At 41.4% G+C, this 26,543-nt stretch overlaps 1 protein-coding gene across 1 annotated transcript in view; it reads right to left on the bottom strand.

Annotated features, from left to right (window-relative positions):
* LOC135222815 (DNA-dependent protein kinase catalytic subunit-like) overlaps positions 1-26,543 on the bottom strand; it is a 763,170-nt gene that overhangs the window by 6,393 nt on the left and 730,234 nt on the right. Inside the window, exons 48-49 of the mRNA XM_064261121.1 lie at positions 25,217-25,376; positions 24,730-24,913 (exon numbers count right to left, since the gene is read on the bottom strand). Coding sequence (XP_064117191.1) covers positions 24,730-24,913; positions 25,217-25,376 — 344 coding nt within the window. The remainder of the gene's footprint in view (positions 1-24,729; positions 24,914-25,216; positions 25,377-26,543) is intronic.

Below are 26,543 nucleotides of genomic sequence, written 5' to 3'. Positions count from 1 at the left end.
ATCTATAGCCCTTAATTGTTAACAACTACCAGCCCCTCTCAGATCAAGGAGGAAATCTGTTATTTGTGTTAGAGTTGTTTAAAAAAATGTCATTTCTTCTACTCCACAACCTAAAGATTGACCACTTCGCTTGATATCCTTTGTTGGAAAATAGTCGTCTGCTACTTTCAATCGCTTGAGACGCAGCTGGTGAAAAATCCCCTTAAAACGAAGGAGTTTGGCAACAGTCAAAAACTTGCCAGGGCCAGAGTGAACAGGGTTTGGTGAAACCTCCAGATATGGAGCTGTCTAAGCAGCTCTGGCATGGCGGGCAGTAGTCTTGGGTAGTCCACTAATAGGGCTAGTGGGTCAGGAAACCACTCATTTTTGCACCCAATATGAAGCTACTAGTCATGATGAGATTGGAGCTTGTTCAGCACTCTTTTATAAAGTTGAATGAGGGGATAAAATATCAACATCTAGGGTGAACCAGTCCAATAGGAAGGCACCTGTCATCCATGGTCAGGGTCTAGAATGCATTCACAGCCTTTGAGCAAGATGAATCCTTACTTTATTTTATTCAGATTATCAAAATCTGGATATTTGCAGTCTCTGGGAAAAATAAAGGGATTTTGACGAAGGAAAAATCTATTTCTGGGCAAGGACCTGTGTCGCCCAGTGAAATGCTTCCTTTAGTGTTAATTTCTAAGGTAAAATATTGCTATAATTACCAGAGAAAAACAAAATAGTAATGCCAGAGTAAACTGGCTCGCTCACCTTTAATAAAGGTGTCGGTATGGTATCTGGGGCGAGTGGAAACCACTACCAGAGGTCCCTTGCCATTTAGACTCTCCCTTCCTCAATATCCCTCGTCTACAGAGGAGCCGATCCAAGGCCCCGCTACCCGCTACTACAACAACTAGCGCCTTTGTTTTCATTCCTGTAGATAGTACCCAAGCTGGGCCAAATAGGGTGTGGAAGAAAAGTGGGGTGGGATTTCACTGGGCGACACAGGTCCTTGCCCAGATATAGATTTTTCCTTAGTCAAAATCCCTTTTCTGGGCTCAGCCTGTCCTTCGTGAAATAGTGCCAGAGAATTGGCCCTACCAGCTTGGAAGAAAAGTGTAGATAATCAATAATTACAGGTAAATTAAAACTCGATTAGTTAAATATTATAATGTAGGTAATTAATTATTACAATAAACAATAAAATATAAGTAATTGAGAGTTTCAATGATACTTAAAACTAACTTATCTACACAGACGGGTTAGATAACCCACAATGGTTCAAATAACACACACCAGTTAACAAAATTACAAGGGAAAATAGACCCAGATACAACTATATACAGTACAAATCATCAATATACAGAAAGTGCCATCCAAGGTAAAGTATACCCGGTAACGATCGAGCTATGGCAAGAATGCTAGCGAGGCAGGTAGGAGAGAGAGAGATGCAAGAGAGACATAGGCTATGTAACTACTTATTATTAATTATGCAGTGTTAGGGGAAACTGTGTTTCCGGCTGCCACTGGTGGAAATTTAAGGGCCTCTAAAGACTTCAAGTAGTGGCGCTTCAATACTGTCGGAGATTTCTAGCCTGTGTACTTCTTAAGATCGTCAAAATTCATATGTTGAAAATAATTAATGGAGGTGGCTACTGCCCTAACATCATGTGCCCTTGGAAAAGATTCCGGGTTAGCTTGTTTTATGAAATACAAAATTTGTTGTCTAATCCCTTTTAGGGAAATAGTGCCACCTTTTTCCCTAATGAACAAGGGGCCTGAAGATATCAGGGCAGTCCTGCTTAAATATGCTCTTAGGGAATTAACTGGACATAGAGATGGGTCCTGGGGAAGTGGGACAATCTTCCATGGAGCCCATCTATCTTGTGGGTCCTCATTTTTAGCTAGAAATTGACGATCTGGTGAGAGTAGTAGTTCTCCTGTAGGGAGAAATTCAATATGATCTGATTCCCTAGATAGGGCCGACAGTTCAGAAATTCTGGCACCTGAGGCTAAACTTATTAGGAATAATGTTTTCCTTAAGAGGGTTATATAATTACATGAGTCATTATTAGTGTCAGAAGCCAATTTAAGGACATCGTTTAAAAACCATGAGACCGTCCTGGGTCTCTCCGTTGGTCTAAGTCTTGCACAAGCTCTTGGAATGGATGAAAAGTACGAATCTGTTAGATCTATATTGAAACCAAATTGGAAGATCTTCTTAAGTGCTGATTTGGTAGTAGTAATTGTACTAGCTGCTAAACCTTTTTCGAACAAGGTTCTGAAAAAGGTTATGGCCAGATTTGTGGCCATGGTTTGTGCATTTGAGTCCTTTAAAAATAAAGCTAGTTTCTTAACTGCTGAGTCATATTGACGCAAGGTCGATTCTCGTTTGTCAGATTCTAAGAACAGGATGTTCTGAGGATCGATGTTGGCATCTTTCTGAGCTGCAAACTTCACGAAGTCCATAAAGTTAGGGCTTTCTGAATTCCTGAGGAAGTGGACACAATCAGCGTTTGAACCAACTGCGTCAGTTTGGGATTGGGAATCCGTTGAGGCCGGAGTCCTAATTCCAATAGTAGAGGGAACCAATTGCTCATGGGCCAATTGGGGGCTACTAGTGCAATGTGACCCTTGAACGTCCTGAGCTTGTTCAGGATTTTCAGGAGTAGATTCACTGGAGGAAAAAGATAAATTCTCTTCCATACATTCCAATCTATAGCCATAGCGTCCGTGGCGTAAGCCAGAGGGTCCAGGTTGGGAGCCACATAACAAGGAAGTCTGTGGTTTGACTCTGTGGCAAAGAGATCCACCTGATGTCCTGGTACCTGTTGACAGATCCATCTGAATGACTCCTTGTCCAATGTCCACTCCGATTCTAGCGGAACGGATCGTGATAGGGCATCCGCCACCACGTTCCTCACTCCTGCTAGGTGAGTGGCTGACAGGTGCCATTTGTTCTTGTCTGCTATTGCAAATATGGCTATCATGACATGGTTCACGTGGCTCGATTTGGAGCCACCCCTGTTTATGCAGTGTACTACCGCACTGTCCAATACCAACTTGATATGAGACTTCTTGGCAGGTCGTAGCCTTTTCAGGGTAAGAAACACTGCCATAGCTTCCAGTACATTGATATGTAGCTGGCAGAATGTTAGAGACCAGGTTCCCTGTACCTTTTTGTACTGTGAGTAACCGCCCCAGCCGCTTACTGAAGCGTCTGTGTGGACCACTAGAGCCGGCGGAGGAAATTGCAAGGGTATTGTCTTTGACAGATTCTTGATTTCCATCCAAGGGTGGAGCCTCTTGCGTAAGATCGCCGGAATGGGAGCCAACTTGTCCCAGGATTTTCGGTTTGCTTTCGAGTGCCAAACCCGGTTTATATCCTTTAGTTTGGCTTTCAATAGAACGTCCGTCACTGATACAAATTGGAGTGAACCTAGGATTCTTTCCTGGTTCCTCCGGGACGTCTGTTTGTTTTTGAGAAATTGCCTTGTGGCCTTAGCTATTTCTCTTCTCTTTAACGGCGGAATTGATAGAGTATGAGAGTTTAAGTCCCACTGTTCCTAGCCACTGGAAGCGTGACTCCGGCGTTAGCCGGGACTTGGTTCTGTTTATCTGGAACCCTAAATGTTCCAGAAACTGAATTACCTTGACCGTCGCCTTGTGACATTCTTCGATACTTGTGGCCCATACAAGCCAATCGTCCAGATAGGCTACTAACATTATTCCCTGAGTTCTCAACTCCTGGACTACTGTTTCCGCCAACTTGGTGAAAATTTTGGGCTCTATGTTGAGCCCGAATGGCATTACTCTGAAGGAGTAAGCCTTCTTTCCTAGTTTGAAGCCTAGGAATGGGCGGAAGTGTCTTGCTATTGGGACATGATAGTAGGCATCTGTAAGATCTATAGGGGTGGTGACGGCCCCACGGGGAAGTAAGGTCCGCACCTGTGAAACGGTCAGCATTCGAAACTTGTCGCAATGAATGAATGAGTTCAGATGGGACAAGTCTAGAATTATTCTTAATTTGTTTGAGTCTTTCTTTGGCACGCTGAACAAGCACCCTTGAAACTTTAAGTTTCTGACTCTTGATACTACCCTCTTTTGAAGAAGTTCTTGGGTATACTCTACCAATTCCGCTGTTGGTTTTTGGTAAAAGGTGTTGGATGGAGGAGGACCTTGAAGCCAACCCCACCCCAGACCTTTGGTCACAATGTTCTGTGCCCAGTTGCTGAACCCCCACCGATGTCGGTAGAGGTACAGCCTCCCTCCTACCTGGGGATTCTCACTGATTTGCTGATGGATGGCCACCTCGTGCTCCCCGGAAGCCTTTGCCCCGGATGGTGGCTCTTCCGGTGCCCCGGTGATGGGAGGGACCCCTAGCTCGGCTGTCTCTAGCGAACCTATTGAATGCTTGAAATGACTGTGATTCATAGGTTGCATTAAAGGCCGGAGAAACTGCAAAGGAGGTCGAAGCCTGAGATTGTGCCGGTTGGGTTAAAAGCACAAACTGCTGTTGCGGCTGTGCTTTGATGTCGACGGTTGCGGTACTTGGGGTACTGGGAGCCTGGAAGGGCTAGAACTTCCTAGGTCTCTTCTTCGATTTGGGATTCGATCCAATGGACTCGGGTTTGCGTTTGGACAAGAGTCCCCAAAGAATCTTCAGGCTCTGGTTAACCCTAGACGCTTCGAACAGAACCTCGTTCACAGCAGAGGCGAGGAAGAGGTCCGTGCCCCATATGGATGAGGCGATCAGCTTGTTCGGTTCATGGCGGATAGTGGCTTCCGCCAGAACATGCTTCCAACAGTTACGCCGAGCTACTATGAAATCATACAAGTCACATTGCATTGTATGCAGTAGTGACTTGGCCATGATTTTAAATAGCGTCTCTTGTCCGTAGATAAGAGACGCCATCTCAGTCATCGACAACGAACTGAGGGACCTGCTGAGCCTCATCCTAGCGTCGTATTCAGCTTAAATCAGGGCTTCTGATAGTCTAGGCAACCTCTCGCTGAACAGCATGTTACCGCAGTCCGGCTTTAGTTTGCCCACTGAGAAGGTGGCAGGAACATCCGAGTAGTACTCAGCTGATCCAGGGAGCAGAAGGGAAGTCGGATCCGTCTCCCGGAGCTGAGGCATAGGCTCGTCTTTCAGGACTGCCTGGACTGTTGCCTCTGTCACTTTGGAGATGAATGGCAACGGAGTGCCCTCGTTTACAGTGAAAATTGTAAACGGGCTCTTGAATGCAGTAACTTTTGTGTTTACACATTCCCATTCATCTAGGTTCCGGCGCCAAGCTTATTGGGCTTGGTCCCGGGGGAGGATTACTGTTTCCTTCGGGACTTTATCCTCCCTGCTCATGGCGGCATCCGTTAAACAGGCAAAGCCAATGAAAGGGGGCTGGAGTCCCTCAGGATAGAACTCGAAGTCCTCTAGCCTTCGAGTTCCACAACCCTCAATAGTCAGCATACCCTCTGCGAACAGAGCATGTGCTGCTACCCTCCATGGGTTGTTTGGTTTAAATGGAGGGAGATTGGACGAGTCCGGCGTCAGCAATGCATGAGTTGCCTGGCCGGACTGTGCTTGTCGTGCTGTCATACTATCTCGGAGACCAGACATCATGTTCTCCTGGGCTACTATCCTCTCCGACAAGGATTGGATAGTTTGTCCCGATGCTTCCAGTGTATTTGACAGCTGGGCAAACATTTCTTGGAACTTGGACTGGACAAAGTCCCCAACCATGTTGACCATACGCTGCATGATGCTATCCGAGAAAGCATCAGGGTCAAAGGAGGAAGGCTGAGCCTTCTCTTTAGGAACCTTGGTCCTCGAGCCCTTTGGTGGGGGAGTGACCTTTGGCTTGACTGCCCCGGGGTTACGAGCGAGCCGGCAGCATAGTGACAAGCTTGGCTCCTGACCTCTTCGGCAGGGACTTTTGCTCAGACTTGAAGTCCGTTTTGCTTTAAACTTTAGAGACTGCCGATGAAGACTTCGGTCTGACCGACTGAAGTCTATCAGCGAACCCCTGGAAGGAAGTAGAAGTGGAAGGAGAAGCCAAAGATGGACTCAAGGACAACCCTTGAGCGCCTACCAAACCTGCCTCGCTACCATTCTTACCATTGCCCATGACATCGATAGCCATGGGCTCGCGGTCCAGGTCGAGGGCTGCCACGTTCTCCACGACTTCCCCTGAGATGCCATCCTCCGTAGGGAGTGCGACTACTTCCTGAATCCTGGTGATCAGCGGAGCGGCCACTTCAGGATCCACCACGGATCCCTTCTTCACCCCTGGAAAGATAAGGGTGGCCATGTCCTGGGACAGGATGTAGGGTTGACCCTTGGCGGAGTTCCGTCCAAATCCGCCAACCCATGCCTTCAGGGTGGATAAGGCAGCTTCCCAGACTGCCTGCGCTCCCTGTAAGAAGGGTTATTATTAATACTTAACAATAGAGATAGACTTAACCTAGTATCATAGTGTATATTACAGTATACAAGTACTATCCTACTTACAACCAAGTTTGGTTCCGACCCACATGCGTTACCGCTCATACATATAACCTAAGATAATTTGGCTTAATATGCCAAAAACCATCTCAAAATTATCTCAAACATTAAACGCAGTACTTAACTTGGATGCTGAAGCTTGACATTCCATGATGATGAACAAAGTGGATAAATCCAGACGAAAAAACACAGCAAAAGGAAAAAACGCGTGTGGTGTGAACGATGCTATCAAAAGGAATGAAAACAAAGGCGCTAGTTGTAGTAGTAGCGGGTAATGGGGCCTTGGATCGGCTCCTCTGTAGACGAGGGATATTGAGGAAGGGAGAGTCTAAATGGCAAGGGACCTCTGGTAGTGGTTTCCACTCGCCCCAGATACCATACCGACACCTTCATTGAAGGTGAGCGAGCCAGTTTACTCTGGCATTACTATTTTAGTTTTTCTCTGGTAATTATAGCAATACTTTACCTTAGAAATGAACACTAAAGGAAGCATTTCACGGAGCGACACAGGCTGAGCCCAGAAATTGTCTTTAAATACAGTGGTACCTTGACCTATGAGTTTAATTCGTTCTGTGGCCGAGCTCGTAGCTCAATTTGCTCGCACATCAAATCAATTTTCCCCATTGAAAATACATAAATTGCCCTTAATCCGTTCCAACCCTCAAAATGCCACCCCATATTTTTGTGTTTCATATTATTAAATAATGAAAATACATTTCTAAATAACAAATATTGTATGAAAACATAATAAAAAGAGTACATATGTAAAGATATACAGAGGAAGAGGCCAAATGGCAGAAAACATGAACACTTAACTTTACGAAACATAAAAAAATGGCAGAAAACATTAACACTAAACTTTACGAAATACATTAACAAATGGCAGAAAACGTTCACATTTAACTTCACAAAAAACTTAAAATTAAATTTTTTTTTTTGCCTTTTTCTGATTTTTTACTTTTTTAATACTTTATATATATATATATATATATATATATATATATATATATATATATATATATATATATATATATATATATATATATACAGGGTGGGCCAAAAGTAGCCTCACAGTTAAAACAGAATAAAAAATAATTTATTAAATGCATAAAATTTTTCAGACATGAATAAGTGGCATATTTAAGAATGAGTGACATGAAAAGGATAAAAATAGGTAGCATGTATTAATGGCACAGTATTAATTTTCTATTGAAGAGTACTTTGAATGAGAAACAGTTCATGAAGTAACTGTGAGGCTACTTTTGGCCCACCCTGTATATATATATATATATATATATATATATATATATATATATATATATATAATATATATATATATATATATATATATATATATATATATATATATATATATATATATATATATATATATATATATATACATATATATATATATATATATATATATATATATATATATATATATATATATATATATATTTTAACAAGATTTCAATTTCTTCACCACCTTCAATTTTCTGTTGCATTCTACTAAAGGCCTCTTTAAAAAATAACTATCCAAGGAAGAACTGCGCAAGCATACGACCTGTGTAAGCCTTTTCGGGGTGTGTCTTTTTTACAAATGATTGCACTTTATGAAAAGCAGCTAGAGCATCCTTAATTTCTGCCGTTGTCATAGGTTCCTCCTTCCTCCTCCTGGCCGCTGCTAGAGAACTCTTCTTGAACGACGTTATGTTGCATGGCCTCCAACTCCTTCAGGTCATCCGTCGTAAGCTCCTCTTGGTGCTCCTCGAGAAGGTCATTGATTTCATCCTTGTTGACGACCAGCCCCATGGACTTGCCGAGCGCATCGATCTCGTCAAGTTCTGGTTGCAAAACAGTTTCAGGAAAGTCAACTGTTTCTAAATCTGCATCAGCTTCGCCCATGTTGAATCCCTTGAAGTCTTGGGCGGATATGGTATTAGACCAAAGTTTCCTCCACGAAGATTCAAGGCTCACCTCGAAATCTCCTGCCAAGCTTGATCGATGAGTCGGATGCATATCACGACATTGAAATGCTCCTTCCAAAATTTACGTAAGGTGAGGTTTGTGGTATCGGTGATGTCAAAACATCTCTTGAAAAGATGTTTTGTATACAGTTTCTTGAAGTTCGATATCACTTGCTGGTCCATGGGCTGGAGGAGAGGGGTGGTGTTAGGCGGAAGATAAAGAACCTTGATAAAAGAATACTTCGCTAGGATATCTTCCTCGAGGCCAGGAGGGTGAGCAGGGGCATTGTCCAACAACAGCAAACATTTCAGAGGGAGGCGCTTCTCTTCCAAGAATTTCTTCACTGTCGGGCTGAAACACAGATTTACCCACTCGGTGAACAAAAGTCTCATTACCCAGGCTTTCGTACTAACCCTCCACATCACCGGATGCTTCTCTTTAACACTTTGTGGGCCTTGAAGGCTCGAAAAGTCTCGGAATGATAGACAAGTAGGGTCTTCACCTTACAATCCCCACTGGTATTGGAACAAAGTGCGAGCGTAAGCCTGTCTTTCATAGGCTTATGCCTGGGTAGCTTCTTCTCTTCCTCCGTGATGTACGTCCGATGAGGCATTTTTTTTCCAAAAAAGGCCAGTCTCATCACAGTTGAAGACTTGCTGAGAACTGTAGCCTTCCTTGATCGTCATCTCGTTGAACGTCTTAATAAAGGCTTCGGCTGCTTTCGTGTCCGAGCTGGCAGCCTCCCCATGCCGCACCACCGAATGGATGCCAGTCCATTTACGGAATTTATCAAACCACCCCCAAGAAGCCTTGAAGTCTGGGGTTGCCATTGATGTCCCCTTTGATGGCTTCCCTCTGCTTAAGGGGGCCGGCTAATGCCGTTTTTTAACGACAGGACTTTGACATTCATACCACTTAATAAGGTGACTTGGGACATCTCCAAACCGCTATTAATTTCGCCTCTGACCTTCGGTTTTGTTACGCCAGGGCAATTTATCCCGAAAATAACCATTTTTCAAATTCTATCTCCTCCCTTGATATTCAATATTAAGACATGGGATTACTACCATATATAGACCTGATGTCGACCTCCAATCAAATGGAGAGTTTTTTTTCTAAAAGTAATTTTTTTGCTAGATATGAATTTTTCAATATGGTAAAAAAATAAACCCTATAAATCACGAGAAAAAAATTTATAAAAAAAAAGACGAAAAAAAATGGGAAAAAGGGCTCTATTTGATTGTTCTATAATGTCTTTCTGAGTTATATACCAAATTCCAATGTTATAGCTTTAAAACTAAGTGAGGAGATAGATTTTGAAGGTCAATAAGTATAGTTTTGAGATACGGGCGTTCAAAGTTTTCCTTCGTATTTCTATAAAGACAATGTTAATAAATAATGATTATTATGAATGTATATTTCTTTTTTGTGTATTAATAAACCAAAACTATTTTATTTATCATAATTTAATCATAAATGATGATCCCTTTGCTCATATATCGTAGCCTGGGGCACTGCTTGAGGCAAGATGGGGCACTCTTTCCTACGTAACCCCCTCTCTCCCCTTCACTAACTCGGCTAATTACAGCGAATTTTCTTCTGTATGTTAGCGAAATGTTTTCCTTGTATTTTCCTCTTTGGCATGATGACATTCTTGCCAAAACAAAGATAAACAAATGTAAATGTAAGAGAATGTCAGAGGTGAAACTCGAAGGTGTACTCTCTTTTTACAAAGACAATTTAATAAATCATGATTATTATGAATTGCATATTCCATTTTGGGTATTAAAAAACCATAACTATGTTATTTATCATAAATAAAGATCTCTTTGCACAAAGATCGTAGCCTTGGGCACAGTGTGGACGTGTGCTGTCGGCAAAAGAAGGGGGCGTACTAGGCAACCCTCCCCTCTCTCTTCATAACTACGTATATTATGATATTCTGCAATAATACTTGAGCGATTTTTTCTTCGTCTGATGTTAGGCGAGAGTTTTTCTTGTCTTCTCAATTGCCATATGAAGCTCCATGAATTTTTTCATGACTTTGCATTTTTCACCCTATACCACCATACAGTGGTCCCCACGTATTCGCGGGGGATGCGTACCAGACCCCCCGCGAATAGTTAGAATCAGTGAATGTTTGGAACCCCTATAAAAACGTTAAAAACAGCCTATTTTGTTAGTTAAAACTTAAGAAAAACCACTAAAACTTTTCATACTTGGTTTTTTTAATAGTTTTATCACAAAAAGTGCATTTTATGATGAAATTGATAACAAAAACCAGGAATTTGTGGATATTTCTCATAGAAAAATACCGCGAATGCGCAAATTTTCCGCGAATAATGCGGGGAAACGTTCCCGAGAGAAATCCGCGAATGTGTGAGTCCGCGAATCCGGAGAACGCGAATACGGGGGGTCCACTGTATATAGGGGTTCCGGCCGGCCCCCTTAAGGATGGTGCCTATCATCGACAGATTTCGGCCGTATTCCTTAGCAATCACACTCAACCGCATGCCAGCTTCATACTTTTTAATTATCTCCCTCTTTGTCTCCATAGAAAGAATCCTCTTCTTTCCGTGAACTTCAGCAACATTCTTGGGACCCATGGCTAATAACATAAGTTAATTGGGAACCATGGCTAATAACATAAGTTAATTAAGTTCACACAAAACACGATAAAGTAACTTACTACGAAGAAAGCGAAATCACTGACACGAATTTACGTTAACAAACGAAATCTATGTGAGCGAACGAATTCCACGTGCGTACGATAACGCTGATGCGACGAAGTGATCGAAGGACGCCTTTACGTAGAGGGATGATGGGACAGATACTGACCAATAGGAGAGCAGGATCTTACGGTGGTGACTAGCATCGGGAACCAATGGGAGCGCGGAGGATGGTGGCAAGTCTACTCAGTTGGCGGCACGCGAGTTTCAAAATTGTTCTCGGTGGCCCCCGCCGAATCTCGGACTTTACCCTTTCGCAACCTGAATTATTTTCGTACACAGAAGCAAAAAAATCTTCGTCTTTGCTTTCGTAACCTGGATTTTTCCTAAGTATAGTGTTCAAGTTACGATAATTTGTCTTACGATACTCGATTTTATGAGAGACCAGACTACAATAGCAAACTTAATCTCATCTTCTAGTTAAATAAGTTCAAAAACAGCAAAAGAGAATGATGAAAGTATTGTTTTAACATTATACTCGTTGCGTAAATTGTACAACCATGAACAACCGAACGAGAAACAACTTTTTTGCTAGGTACAACCAAATTGAATAACAACAACATCTGTTTGGCTTGCATTTCAAACATCAAACGATAGTAAACAATTACTGTAGTTATGTTGTAAATGACGTTATGTACAATAGGACTGAGATATTTTTATGTAATAACTTTATTCACTATAGCTATATCAAAGATCAACAAAAAAATATACATTAAATTTAAAATAAGTAGTAGCGGAAGCTGAGAAAACTGTTCAAGCTGCCAATGACTTTTATCGTGCATCGGCAACAAGGATAACACTCCCGTAAACTTATGCCATCAAATACAACGGTAGATAAAATTTTAAGATAATCATTTTAATCGAAACAAATGGGCTTGAAGAACACATTTTACTATTGTTTTCATGCCGATAAAAGTTAAAATATTGTGAAAATAGAGATCGGAATCATGTAATTGTTTTACTCAATAAAAATGCCGCCAACATAATCTGTTAACGAAAAAAATAATTTAGTTCACAATCAAGAGTCGTATTCAAGTCATATTTCGACTTAAAAACTCGTCATATAACGAAAAATTCCCTTGTCCCACATAAGTAAAGTATGTACTATCTAGATATTTGTTTATGCTACCTAGAGGCAAGAAAATTTGCTCCGAATTGAGTTAAATATGGTGAAACAAACTTGTATTTGCCATCAGCTGATTTCCAAACCATAACACTGACCGCTATGTTAGTAGTATCTTATAATACAATATGAGAATCTTCTTCCTAGCTTAAACTGATTTTTATATGGGGTCGCCATTGCGAATGAGTTGTCTCCATCGATTTCTGTCCTGTGCCTCGTTCTCATTTATACCTTTCAATTCCATATCTTCCCCTACACAATCACGCCATCTCTTTCATGGTCTTCCCTTCTTCCTTCTACCCTGCACTTCCATTTCCATCGTATGTCTTCCAACATGACGTTCCTCCCTTCGTAACAGGTGTCCATACCATCGAAGCCTTCCTTTCTGTATTTTCTTCGATATTTCAGCTACCTTTGTCGATCCTCTTATATACTCATTTCTAATCCTATCTTCCCTTGTTACTCCCAACATCCATCTCAACATTCTCATTTCTGCTACATCCATCTTCTTCTCCTCTGTCTTCCTCATACTTGCTATTTCTGTTCCATATAACATTGCTGGTCTGACCACCGTCCTATGGAACTTTCCTTTCAATTTCAGAGGGACCTTCTTGTCACAGAGGACCCCTGATGCAGACTTCCAGTTATTCCATCTTGCCTGAATTCCGTGTCTCACCTCTTGGTCCATGCTTCCACTATCCTCTAATATGGACCCTAAGCACTTGAACTTCTGTACTTTCTTTATTTCTTCCCCACCCAATCTTATGCTACTTCCACCATCCTCAGTAATACTGGAACACATATATTCGGTTTTTGATCTGCTTATTCTCATTCCTCTCTCCTCAAGTGCTGCTCTCCACCTCTCCAACTCCTCCCTCCCCTCTGAACACAACACAATGACATCCACGTATAATATGCACCATGGCACTGCTTCTCTAACATCCCTGGTCATTACATCCATCACGATGTTGAAGATGAATGGGCTAAGTGCTGACCCCTGGTTATGAGAATACATACAGTATTATTGGATACAGTGAAGTAATGTATAACTTTTTAAAAAATTCATGGAAGAGATGCATATTTACTTTTTCTTAGGCTACATTTAAGTCGTCGGTTAACAACTGCCTTAAGCAATCTTGATGATACATCATTCTTAAAGGCCAAACTTTGATTTTAGGCCATAGGCTATAAGCAAGGCACCAGTTAATCGTTACCTTCGAGTAATTCTCGAGTGTTACACCATCCCTTTAGGCCAAAACTTTGGTATTTATGATCTGCTTACCGGGCTTAAACTATGTGCATGGCTCAAGTTAATAATTGTCTTAAAAGTAGATCTTGGAAGTAATGGAATTCAAACTATGCAATTCTTTGCACTTGTTCTTGTTAACCAAAGATAGGCTATCCTCAAGCCAACGGCAAACGATTACCTTAAAGTAATTCTTGAATGTTATACCATTCTTTTATTGAAAAACCTTTGCATTTATTTATTTAAAGGGGATGGTAGATATAATTACCTTTAAAAATAACCTGTGAACGTTAATAGCTTATTTTTAGGCCAAATGTTTATAATTAGGCTAACACCTTTTGTTTGTTAATGTGCCTGCGACACTCATAACTTTCCTTGCAGAGACTGAAAGTGTGGAGGTAGAAAAGTAGTCAGGAGAGAATGGTGTTACTGTTTGGCTGCAGGAGGTCATAGGCAGGTATGTTCTTGTCAGCTGAGTATTAGCTAACGGGTTTTTACCTCAGCGGTACTTTGGTACGTTACAGAGAGGACTTGCATGGCCTCGGCATATGGAGGCATTTTCTTGGTATCGCTCAATTGTGAATGTTAGCTAATAGCCTCCAGATCGCTGGTATGACCAAATATGTCAGTTGTTCTGGGCTCAGACGAGCAGTTTTTCAGCTTCCTGACTAAGAGATAAGGAGTGCCTCCCTGGTTTTTTATGTAGGCCAAGGATGTTGTGTTGTCCAAATGAACAGCAACCGTCTTCCTTTCATTACCGAAGCAAAATGACAAAGGGTCAGAAGTACTGCTCTTAACTCCCTCACATTGATGTGGATCTTCTTTTGCTGTTGTGACCAAGTCCCCGCTACTTCTAACTCCTGCAGATGAGCTCCTCATCCCTGGTCTGAAGGGTCTGAAAATAATGTTAGGTCTGGGTTCGGACAAAGTAATGACATCCCAACTGAGAACCTCCTTTCCTTGAGCCACCACCTCAAGTCCTCCTTGATCTTGGGAGTGATGGGAAAGACAAATGAGTCTCGAAGTGTCTTTCATCACCAGCTGGCCTTCAAGAAAACTGTAATGGTCTTGAGTGAGGTCTCCCCAAAGGCACAAATTTTTCTATTGAAAAGAGAGTGCCTAATAGACTCATCCATTCCTTGTCTGAGCAGGGAGGAAGAGCAAGGAATTTCTTGACTGTCAGAATGCAGGACTGGATTCTTTTCTGCAACAGAAAAGACTGAAAAGCTAGAGTTGATCATCATCCCTAAATAAATGATTGACTGAGTTGGGACTAGTTGACTGAGTCGGGACTAATAGTCAAGATTTGGGAAGTTGATTAGTAGGCCCAGATCCTGAGCAAGGAGAAGAATCTTCTTTATATCCTCCACACAACGAGTTCTAGAAGAAGACTGTAGGAGCCAGTCATTGAGGTATAGGCATACACTGATGCCCATAAGATGAAGCCACTCTGCCAATGGGGATAGTACTCTGGTGAAAACCTGTGGGGCTGTGGAGGGGCCAAAAGAAAGGGCCCAAAATTGGAAGACCCTGCCCTGGAACATGAATCTTGGATATTTTCAAGATTCCTGATGCACTGGAATGTAAGCGCCCTACAAGTCTCATTACCATTCAATCCCCCTGTTGGATGGAAGACAGAACTAGAACTAACTGTGTTGTCTATATCTTGAATTTCGTGGTTTTCACAAAGAAACTCAGGACACTTACGTCCAGGACAGGTCTCCTACCTCCCGATGATTTGGGGACAACAAAGAATTGGTTGGATAACCCCTCCAAGTACATGTCTTCCACAGCTTCTATTGCCCCTTTTCTTAGAAAAGATGCCACTTCCTTTGAGAGGGCTGAAAACCTCAGAGAGCCTGCTGAGTAGGCAGTCAAGCTGATGGGTGCAGACACTAAGGGAGGTTTCATGTGAAATGGGATGGAATAGTCATCTTGAAGCACTTCTAATACCCATGGCTACAGCTTCTTTGCTTCCCATTTCAGAACAGAAGAAGCATGGCTCCTACTGGACCACAGAGGACCACATTCTCACTTGGTAGAAGTGGGTCTGGAGGAGAATGTCTTAAGTGAATGTCCTGGTCGAAGATTTATTCACGGTCAGGACTGATATCTGGCCCTGCCCCCACAAAAGGGCCGCTGCTGCAAAGGCAAAACTGTAGTGGGAACTGCATGAGAAAAGCATGGCTGCTTAGGGTGCTTGAAAAACTGTACAAGAAGATATTGTGTCACTTTCTTATGCAGCTCAGAGGTTACCCATTCTAATGCTGCACTAGGGAACAAACTCCCTTTAACCATCGCTGTGAAGAGAAGCAAAGATCTTTCTGATGGAGTAACTCCTTTGGTAGTAAATGAGTACCAAAAGTCTCCTTTGTTGAGTATTCCAAACTAATAAAGAGTAGAAAGTTCTTGAGTACCATTCCATAGCATTTTGTCTGCACACAACAGAACCCCTAACCAGTTGGTAGCAAAGTTGTCCTGAAGCCAAGGGTATTCCTCAATCTTTTTGGTCAGTGCTCCTGCCATCCAGTCAGGAAAACTGAAAATCTCAGAAACTTTGAACAGATCCTTGACCAAATGGTCTAATTCAGATGATGAGATGATCTTGGCAGAATTGAAGGTTGATCTTCTTGAAGGGTCAATCAGGCTGGAGAAATCCCCTTGAGAGGAGTCAGAAAGTACCAGAGAAGGATTTTCTCTAGTAGCATAGTAGTCATACCTCCTCTTCGTCAGATGAGAGGGAGGAGCGCAAAATATGGCTTTAACAACACACTTCTTGTCAGCTAACCTACTCTCTATACCAGAAAGAGCCTTCTTCAATGAGCAAGAGAGAACCATATTTAGTAGACTGAAGGCGCCTGAGGGTTGTCTCACCATAAAAGCAGAGCTAGGTGATGAGGAGCCGAAATTGAGAAAAATGCTGGATAGCAGAATAAAAAATATTTTGGTAATGATGCATACACCGACGTTGGTTGTTCCTCCTCTAAAACTTCTTCCGAAAAAGAAATTGCAGACATTGATTGATTCAAATTAACCCTTAAACGCCGACTGGACGTATTTTACGTCGAGATAAATTGTCTGTCGGGTGCCGACTGGACGTATTTTACGTCGACATACGAAAGTTTTTTTTAAAATTCGCGGAAAAATACTTATAGGCCTACCAGCCTAAAACTTTTGAATCACGCGCCTTGGGGGATGCTGGGAGTTCACGGATCAAGGCCTTGTTTTGTTTTGAAGCGTGACCCAGGTGCGCATGCGCGATATCCCTTCTTCTCGCTCCAGCCAGCATCAGTAGCGCACCATCCGAGAGCGATCTTTCGTGAAAAGCGTGTTTTTCTGGACTTGTGCGAGACTTTGAGCATTTGTATTGCTACAGGACATTCATAGATATGTCTCAACGATGTGTGACACCGTGAAAGTCGCATTGTTTAACCCGTCGGAAGGATCGTGTAAGGCGAGTTTTGGACCTGGATGCTGGCAAGGGGCCCAAGCACCCATATGAAAACCCCCGCGCCTCAAGGCCGTTCTGTGCGGCCACGTGTGGGTGAAAGTGTTTCAGGAACACATCGTATGCCTTTGGTTACCCCTAGGAAGCATGTGGGCGTCCTTAGGGGCATTCGTAGGCATTTGGGAGGCCTCCAACCAAGGGACATAGACGAGTATCTTTCGGAGCTTGATCGGGAACATGTCGCAAGTCCTCATTTTGATGGCGGATGGTCATCGAGTGATGAGGACATCAGTCCCGATGAAAGTGAGGATGAATATTTGCCCCCAATGTCCGTTCAAGGCTCACATCCCGAAAGTGAGCTCGAATTCAGTGGGTTCAGTGCTTACGAGGGGGAATCTGAGGAGGAGGGGGAGGGTGGGGATACGGGCTCAAGTTTTATCACAGAGGACGATACAGAAAGTGAGGGCCTAAGTGAGGGTGATGGGCCAACGGGGGTGGGTAGTGTGCATCGTGCCCGCACCCGTGCGCGCGCACGGGCACGTAGAAGGTCGGCTCGTCGCGCCAGCCAAGGTGAAGGTCGGTCGTCGGAGAGTGAAGGGTGGACGGAGGACCCCACCCCTCCTAACATGCACCCCTTCACGGCAACCCCTGGGATGACCGTACCAGTACCCCTGACTGTTTTGGGGTTCATCCAGCTTTTCCTGACGCGGGAATTGCTGGAATACCTGGTACACGAGACGGTGGACTACGCTCGGTACTGCCGGTATGAGCTGAGGACGACCTTGTCGTATTACTGGCGGGGTTGCACCTCATTGACATGGCGCATTTTTTGGGGCTCCACATTTATTTTGGTATGACACCTGCTGTCGACGTCATGGCAATATTGGAGGAGAAATTATTTTTTATGTATGCCGAATGTGCCTGGCGTTATGTCCCGTGATAATTCTGGCGTTGGACAGTACTTCAACACCTTCAACCGAAGGGCCATACCCCGGAATAACAGTGATCGCCTCATTTTAGTGCGTACAGTGTTGGATTATATCCGTGAGCGGTGTAGTAATCTCGTGATTCCTGGAAAGAACCTGTCTTTGGATGAGGGGATGATGCCTTACAAAGGACGTCTTAGTATAAAAGTGTATAACCCCAAGAAGCCAAAGAAATATGGTGTGAAATTCTTTCTCATTACCGAGGCCAACACTGGATACGTTGTGGACTTTTCAGTGTATACCGGGGTCTTCTCCACGCTGCGTGACACTGTATTCAACCTTGTGGGACGTTTCCGTAACCAGGGATATCACTTGTTTATGGATAATTATTATAACTCGGTATCCCTGGCCCAGGAACTGTATGAAGCAGGTGTTCACGTCAGTGGTACCCTTCGGTTGGTGCGTGGGGCCCCGAATGTCCTCAAGAGGTTCGCTAGTCATCCGCAACACCTGGCAAGAGGAGAGACAGAGTGGCGGCGGAAGGGCGCTGTCTTCGTCATCTGTTGGAAGGGTGTCCGACTCGTCCCCATGATTACGAGGAGTCATGAACCCATCCAAGAAGAGATCGTACAGCGGAAGAAGACACGTCGACAGGGCCGAGTTGTGTTTGAGGAGTTTCGTCCCGAGCGGCCTACTTTCATTGGGCACTACAACAGGCACATGGGAGGAGTTGATCTCTTTGATCAGCTCATCCAGTACTATCCCTTCGCCAGGAGAACCAGAAGGTGGACACAGAAGCTCCTCAAATACATCCTTCAGTTGGCCCTCCAAAATGCCTACATACTGTACTGTGGGTACCGCGGTGACAATCTTCCGAGGTTGACCCACATACAGTTCCTAGAGGTAGCCGGGAATGCCCTCATCAACTTCGATCCCGATGAGTGGCCTTCCATAACTGACCCCCTGCCCCGAGCTGCAGATCTGCCCCTAGAGGAAAGGGCAGATAGGAGGGCCAACTTCGCTCGACCTGCCGCCGCCCCTGTTGACGACGCCCCTGCTGACGACGGCCCCTGCTGACGACGCTGCGGCCCTGCTGCCGCCGCCCCTGCTGCCGCCGCCCCTGCTGATGACCCCCGCCCCTCTTGCTGCCGGCCCCGCCATCACCGCTTCTCGTCGGGTAGTGGACCCTGTGTGTCGGCTGCAGCCAGGGGAACACATACTGGAGGCCTTAGAAGGGCGAAGGCAGAAACGGTGCCGGGTGTGCCATATGAATGGCAGAAGGAGAGACACCCAGTTCTTCTGTCGTCTCTGCAAAGTTGCTCTTTGCAGGATAGGGGAGTGTGACCGAAAGTACCACACTAAGGTCATGTATTGGAGCGCGTCTCCCTCCTCCACCTGTACCTCGTCATGTCGAGTGGAAAAAAATGCAAGACTCTTCAATGGAGGAGGGAGAAAACAAGAATAGAACGAAGAGTCAGGATTACGAGTGAGTATTCTGCATTTATTTTATATTTAGTTTTATATTTATTACAATTTTTTATATATCTGAATGTGTGCATGATAAAATAATCTATATATATATATATATATATATATATATATATATATATATATATATATATATATATATTATATATATATATATATATATATATATATATATATATATATTATTAAATATTTTTTTTTTTGGGGGTAAGCAAATTACTTACAGTCTAGTAATATTCAATCATTTATCTTCACTTTAAAACAAATTGCAAGTCTCTAGAACAATATCTCGATTTCTGGTGAATATTTGAAAAAAATATTTTTATTCCCTCCGCTCGCCGATTCTCGGCCGAAAATCTCCGAAACGCGTAGGTCACATTCTCCTAATATTTGTGCCTTTTCATATTACGCTTATTTTATAGTTTTATATATGGAAATGTGCGCAAAAATATGCACAATATAACAAAAATATTGGAAGGTTGTAGCATTTCTCATTTTTGAAATATTTGCATATAAAGTACGATAAGTACGAAAAAACTACGATCGGTCAACTTTGACTCAACCGAAAAGGTCAAAAAATGCATTTATAACATAAAAATCTTACAGTCTAGTAATATTCAATCATTTATCTTCATTTTAAAACAAATTGCAAGTCTCTAGAACAATATCTCGATTTATGGTGAATTTTTGAAAATAAATTTTTTTCCCCTCCGCGCCGCCGATACTCGGCCAAAAAAATCTTCTGAAAACGCGTTAGGGTCACATTCTTCTAATATTTTGAGGCCTTTTCATATTACGCTTTTTTTCTAAAGGTTTATATTATCGGAAATTGTGCGCAAAACCATGCAACTAATATAACAAAAAATATGGAAGGTTGTAAGCGATTTGTCTCATTTTTATTTTGAAATATTTGGGCATATAAATTTCGATAAAGTACGAAAAAAACTACGATTGGTCAAATTTTGACTCAACCGAAAAGGTCAAAAAAGCATTTATAACAAAAATCTTACAGTCTGTAATATTCAATCATTTATCTTCATTTTAAAAACATATTGCAAGTCTCTAGAACAATATCTCGATTTATGGTGAATTTTTGAAAAATATTTTTTTTCCCCTCCTCGCGACGATTCTCGGCCGAAAATCTCCGAAACGCATAGGTCACATTCTCCTAATATTTGAGCCTTTTCATATTACGCTTTTTTTAAAGGTTTATATATGGAAATGTGCGCAAAAACATGCACAATATAACAAAAAATATTGGAAGGTTGTAGCATTTCTCATTTTTGAAATATTTGCATATAAAGTACGAAAAAAACTACGATCGGTCAACTTTGACTCAACCGAAAAGGTCAAAAAACGCATTTATAACATAAAAATCTTACAGTCTAGTAATATTCAATCATTTATCTTCATTTAAAACAAATTGTTGCAAGTCTCTAGAACAATATCTCTATTTATGGTGAATTTTTGAAAAAAATATTTTTTCCCCTCCGCGCGCCGATTCTCGGCCAAAAATCTCTGAAACGCGTAGGTCACATTCTCCTAATATTTGAGCCTTTTCATATTACGCTTTTTTTAAAGGTTTATATATGGAAATGTGCGCAAAAACATGCACAATATAACAAAAAACAAATATTGGAAGGTTGTAGATTTCTCATTTTTGAAATATTTGCATATAAAATACGATACGTACGAAAAAAACTATACGATCCGGCTCAACTTTGACTCAACCGAAAAGGTCAAAAAACGCATTTATAACAAAAATCTTACAGTCTAGTAATATTCAATCATTTATCTTCAATTTAAAACATATTGCAAGTCTCTAGAACAATATCTCGATTTATGGTGAATATTTGAAAAAAATATTTTTATTCCGTCCGCGCGCCGATTCTCGGCCGAAAATCTCGGAAACGCGTAGGTCACATTCTCCTAATATTTGTGCCTTTTCATATTACGCTTTTTTAGAGGTTTATATATGGAAATGTACGCAAAAACGTGCACAATATAAAAAAAATATTGGAAGGTTGTAGCATTTATCATTTTTGAAATATTTGCATATAAAGTACGATAAGTACGAAAAAACTACGATCGGTCAACTTTGACTCAACCGAAATGGTCAAAAAACGCATTTGTAACATAAAAATCTTACAGTCTAGTAATATTCAATCATTTATCTTCAATTTAAAACATATTGCAAGTCTCTAGAACAATATCTCGATTTATGGTGAATATTTGAAAAAAATATTTGTATTCCGTCCGCGCGCCGATTCTCGGCCGAAAATCTCGGAAACGCGTAGGTCACATTCTCCCTAATATTTGAGCCTTTTCATATTACGCTTTTTTTAGAGTTTTTATATATGAAAATGTGCGCAAAAACATGCACAATATAACAAAAATTATTGGAAGGTTGTAGCATTTCTCATTTTTTTTATATTTGCATATAAAAAAAAATTTTTAAACAAAAATTCGACATTCGGTCAACTTAAACTCGTTCGAAATGGTCGAAAACTGCATTTGTAAGCTAAAACTCTTACAGTATCGTAATATTCAATCATTTTCCTTCATTTCGAAACAAATTGCAAGTCTCTATAACAATATTTCGATTTATGGTGAATTTTTAAAAAAATTATTTTTTTACATCCGCGCGCTACGAATTCATGCATCATTTTGTGATAATATTTTCTCTGTGTTGCTTTTATCGTTTTACAATGTGTTATATATCAAAATGATTGCAATTTAGTGCACATTACAACGAAAAAAAAGTAACTTGTTACCTCTAACCGTTTGGCGCACAGCGCGATTTGAATACAATTATATATGAAATTTCGTTTTTGCGCTATCATATATCGCATTATTTATATATGATAATGATAATTTTTTCATTTCTGATGGTTGCATACTAAACTTCAAGCAATGACAAAAAAAGGAGCCAAAAATGAACTCTTAATCTTGAAAACTAAGCGCGCTGTGATTTTTTGAAAAAAATATTTTTTCCGCTTACGCGCTCACTCTCAAACCCCTCCGGCATACGGGAGTCATTTTTTTATTTACCGCTTCGGCGTTTAAGGGTTAAGTCCCAGGCAGAGTCCTGTACCGCAGGAACATGCACACTTGGCGCACCCGTCTGTGCGGGCTGCATAAGATGAGCCATGTGAGGCATAAAAACAGGTAGTGATACTGAAAAAGTTGAAGGATGAGATGAAGCAGGCTGAGCAGAAACAAGAGAATTCGGCACAAAAGAGGATCCTTCCAACACGGGAGAACACTCTGTTAATGGCCTAATAACCTCTGAACACTTTTTATCTGAGGGTTTAATGCTAACCTCACGCTTAGGAAGAGAACACTTTGGTGACACACGTCTGGAGCACTTGCCTCGTACTGTGCGTTCTACAGTCTGTACACACTGGGTCTAACATACACACACTCACATCACTGACTAGTTGCTCAACTGACGAGTGTCCAGCTCCACACGCATTGCGTTGGACATCTACCCTACTCGCACATGCAAACGACACAGATCATTCCACTTTTGGCTTGCCTACCAAACGTTTACAGGCAGCTGGATGCCTGGCGCCAGGTGCCTGTAGATCGCTTATACACAAACTGCATGATCACTCGCTGAGCGTTCAAATATTCCTGTGTGCTTTGAGCCCTTAACAAAAGAATGCTTTGGAATGAAATAATCAAGCAACGTCGAAGCGTTCTGCTGCTCCCAAAAGCCACAGGAGGGATGCGGGCTGCAGTCCAGATCTCTGGCATGCTTACAAGCAATCGGGGGAGTGCGCTCAGGGGCTGCGGGCCTTTTCAACGGACTAAAAAACATAGCCACTGGATGATAAATCATGCACTTTCACTCAGACGCCTTTCCAACGGTTGTCCACAGTCCTGGGACCGCATGGGCTCGGCTGAGGGTGCAACTACTCATGGAGAAACCCCATTGACTTCCCTTGGGTGTTCAGTTTGCCTCCTCCCTAAGGAAAGGGAGTCTGGCAGGGACCTAGGTCTAGGAGTGTCAGTGGGACGAGCAGTCACCCCTCCACTGACACAGCACTTGCACCAATATCACTAACATATATTTGATCCATAATTATCTTATAGATACACCAAGCTGAGTTACTGTATCAGCTCAGAGGCAAACTTTTCTACTTTGGCTTCTATGGTATTGGAGTCAGAAGTACAGGAGCCAGGTAATGGAGCAGAAGGTAGAGTAGAAAAACTTTGGATATGAGAAGACAGTCAAAGAAGTTGAAGGGACAGGCACATTGGGAGAATGCAATAGCCTAACCTCTGTCTTGGCATCCACCTTCCTTTCTCAGTCTCTTTTCAGTCTTGCTAAATGAGAAAGTAGAAAGTAAAGTCTTCCACTTCCCCTGATCCCAGTCCCTAGATTCTTTGCAACTAAGGTTAGGAGAACATGTTTGTCCTCTACAAGAACTACACATAATGTGGTTATCATACTTAGAAAAAGTCAGATGGGTTTTGCAGCATAGTACCTTATACTATTAGCACATGAGTCCGACATAATGAGTCAAGGTTGGGAAACCCAAAATCCAACAAGTGAACCAAAACAAATGCTACCCAAATGATGTACACTCGATAAGCAGCAGGAACAAATTGGGATCTTTAACCAGTTTGTACCTATGCTTCCCCAAAAGTGGGCGGGGCAAGTTACATACAACAAACAACTGAGTGCTACTGCAAATTTTAAACTTAAGCTGCAATGATTGGAACTATAGCATTGCAATTACTTGGTAAGTTACCTGTATAAAAATACACAATACAAATTTAGATATATGTATCCAAGTGAAAAAAACCCACGATACTGCATACAAATTTAGATATATGTATCCAAGTGAAAAAAAACCCATGAGACTGCAATGAGTGAACCGCAATATGGAGAGGGAAAACTGTAGTATATCATAGTCCTTTTATTTTTATAGCTGGTGTCAATAAAGCTCTTTCAAAATTATAATTAATAGTGATACAGTATGTTATGGTATTCTGTCAATACAAGATATAGTACAAGCCTTCAGTGCAGTTTCTTTATATGTTTTGGGTAATATTACGAGGTACCCTGAAAAAAAAAAAAAAAATCATTCTTACTGTGCAACTACAGGGTTGCGCATTTACCCACCTTCCAGAGACAATTTTATTAATATGAATTTGTTTTGCATATGTACGTGCATTTCAATTCAGAGTTTACCCCATACATTAGGAATTTCATGTGCTAAGACTGAATTTGATAGTACATCTACAGAATATACCGTGAAAATAGTAATGTGAATTACCCTTGAGTTACTATTCTTACCTCTGCTTCACCTGGTTCTTCTTCCCATTCTTTCTCAAGAGCCATACGGTACTGACGAAATGCTTGAGTGGGATTGTTGGTGGCTTCAGCCTCTAAAGCTAATCTTGTTTCTGTTTGTATATTTCCCAAATTCTTCTGGATAATTCCACAAACAATATCCCACATATCCAAATTCTTATATAACCTGTAATGTAGAAAAACATACCACTAACATTTCATTGTATCTCTACTCCTCAGTAAACATTAGACTTACCTAATAGTATATCTAAATATGAAGTTAAACTTGAACCTAGTACATACCTATTTGGCAGTACAAAAATATTTCAGACAAAGGTGATCAAGTCATTCATCCAGTGATATACATTCATAGCGTATATGAAGAGCATCATAAGAGATTTACTACTTTAAATTTCTTCTTAAAATTATGTACAATCAATACCAAGAGCAAAAATAATTCCAGTACTTATTCTACTATCAAACAACTTACTCTGCCATATTCAGCCACAAATTATCATCCAAAGACCTCTGAGAGGCTTCAGTTTTCTTCCTTTTCCTAGCTGGAGGCTTCTGGTCCTCTCTCATTCTTATGTGGACTTGACGCTCAAGAACAAGAATGCCTAGTGCTTCTAAATGACTGTCCAAGCAAGCTGAAAAATAAAAAAAAAAAAATGGGTGTCTCCTGAAGAAAGTTTTTGTCAGAAAATAACCAAGTTTATATCAACACCTGTGAAACTAATGTAACTAAAAAATCACTTTTTAATCTAATGTTACAAAAGCTGGCTTATGGTCCATTTTACATAAGGGAAAAACATAGTAATGAGTACAATAACTTTGGTTGAATTAACAAACACTTTGTGATAGCTTATATTTTTCTAATCTATGCAATACAGGCATTCCCCGGTTGTCAGTGGCCTCAGTTATCTGCAATCCAGTTTTAAGCCACTTGTCTAGCAACACAATAATTGGCTTTTCTGCACTGATATGCACCGATCCCAGCTTATCAGCATCGCCGGGATCCAGTTACCAGTGCCGATAAACGACGATCAGTGGTATTATCACCAATTTTTGGTCATCAGCAATTTTCAGTTATTGCTGATTTTTGGTTATTATTGCACCATCATGAACAGAATCCCCAGGGACTGCCTGTATATGCAATAAAGTGGTATTCATTACACATACTTTATGAAAATACTAGATTTTTAGGATTTGTATTTTTCATAGCTATACAAACTAGAGCATTTTACAGTCAACATGCTCGTACGATTCATGATCAGTAATACCCAAACTAACCTGGGGTTCAAGTACTAAATGGGAACAGGCACCGTATGATGAACATAAATCTAAGACCCACTGGCAAGCCACAGGTTGGGCAGGGAGTAGCATGATCAATTTATGGACTATATTCTTAAAATACAATTGTTTGAAAACAGTTGTTCGATAATAATTGTTTGAAAACCACTTGTTCGATTTAGTAATTGTTCAAACCAAGAGTTTACATACAATTCTTCGAGAATGCAATTTGATAGCTGTATTCCAACAAAACTCAATAAGAATGTTTTCAGTTTAAAGGATAGCTAGCTACACCCTTCGCAAAGAAATAGCTGAATTTATTCAAAGCGAGAAAGGGACGGACATGCTACTAATGGACGGATTCCTATACGTATGTTAAAGACGATCAAGTAAGATCAAAGGTATAGTACTGGATGCACACATTGAGCTAAAAAGTGCTATAACAGTTGATGGCTCTATCAGCTCTACTTCTGGTGAGCATAATAATGCTGCAAATCTAACAAATGTCAAAGTACGTAAGTTTT

The sequence above is a fragment of the Macrobrachium nipponense genome, chromosome 8 (genome assembly GCF_015104395.2).
Source record: "Macrobrachium nipponense isolate FS-2020 chromosome 8, ASM1510439v2, whole genome shotgun sequence".
Lineage (NCBI taxonomy): Eukaryota > Metazoa > Arthropoda > Malacostraca > Decapoda > Palaemonidae > Macrobrachium > Macrobrachium nipponense.
This window is presented reverse-complemented; position numbering and strand designations above follow the sequence as displayed.